Source organism: Gavialis gangeticus, unplaced genomic scaffold, assembly GCF_001723915.1.
Source record: "Gavialis gangeticus isolate Ggan-Ray unplaced genomic scaffold, GavGan_comp1, whole genome shotgun sequence".
Classification (NCBI taxonomy): domain Eukaryota; kingdom Metazoa; phylum Chordata; order Crocodylia; family Gavialidae; genus Gavialis; species Gavialis gangeticus.
The window spans coordinates 58,344,277-58,345,210 of NW_017729022.1; the positions used below are offsets into that span (position 1 = coordinate 58,344,277).

The 934-nt window shown below is 58.0% G+C and overlaps 1 protein-coding gene across 1 annotated transcript in view; it reads right to left on the reverse strand.

Moving 5' to 3' along the window:
- Positions 1-97, reverse strand: part of SNRPF (small nuclear ribonucleoprotein polypeptide F) — a gene marked incomplete at its 5' end in the record, with an annotated part of 7,355 nt that extends 7,258 nt beyond the window's left edge. The window contains one exon of the mRNA XM_019515802.1: positions 1-97. Within this exon, the coding sequence (XP_019371347.1) occupies positions 1-97 (97 nt within the window).
- Between the last annotated feature and the right edge of the window lie 837 nt (positions 98-934).

Here is a 934-nt window from a genome sequence, read left to right on the forward strand (position 1 = left end):
GGCAGAGACGACGGCGCCCAACGAACAAAAAATTGCTCCTGGGCTCCACGTGAGCCCGCCGGAGGCTTGGAATGGAAAAGGCGGAAATGACATCCAATCACCACACTTCCGGGCACAGCGTGCCAGGACCTCTCACCTTTCACCCTCCTCTCGGCCTGCCCAGTCCTGGCGCCCATTGGAGCTGGGGCCCAGCGCGCCAACGGTAGGCTGCGCGCTGATTGGCCACACTCCGAGGCTCCCGCGATTGGGTACCGTAATGTCCGGAGTGCTGTGCCTCTACTTTTGTAACTGGGAGAGGAGGGGAAGGGAGGAGAGTGGAGCGTGCGGTTCCGTGCGCAGGACAGCCCCGGGCTCGCTGGTCCCTGCTCCGCGGGCGGCTGCAGGGCGCGGTGGATACGGGGCAGGCGCTGCCCGGGGGGCGCTAGGAGGGGGCTATGGGGCGGCTACCGCGATTTGGGGGGTGGCTGTAGCCCCAGTTTGCAGCTGCATCCCCCCGCCCCTCGGGCCCGGACCTGGTAGGGCAGTCGTTACGTCAGTGCCGCTTCACAGGACTAGCACGCCAGTATTAGTGCCTTGGCAGAGTGAGTCCAGACCCCCGGGGGTGGGATAGCCCTGTGTAGGCAGTGTCGGCTGATATTTTAGCCTGGGCTGGCACAACTGGCAAGTAAAATTAGATCCTCAACCATTTCATACGGTAGGTAAAGGTCCTGCTCTGGCTGGCTTCAAACCAAGTGGGCAAAGCTACCTTGGAGTGATTTCAGTGGCATTTTTTTCTTGAAATAGCGTATCTGTGCATGTAGACACAGGTATAGGAGCATAAAAAAGGCTTTTGCCAGTCTAGCTTTTTTACTCAGGAAATAGGTATAAGCTGTGTGGAGTTTGCTGGTATAGTTTTCCTCATGAATATTTTCCATCATAGATGAGATCTCTGAGT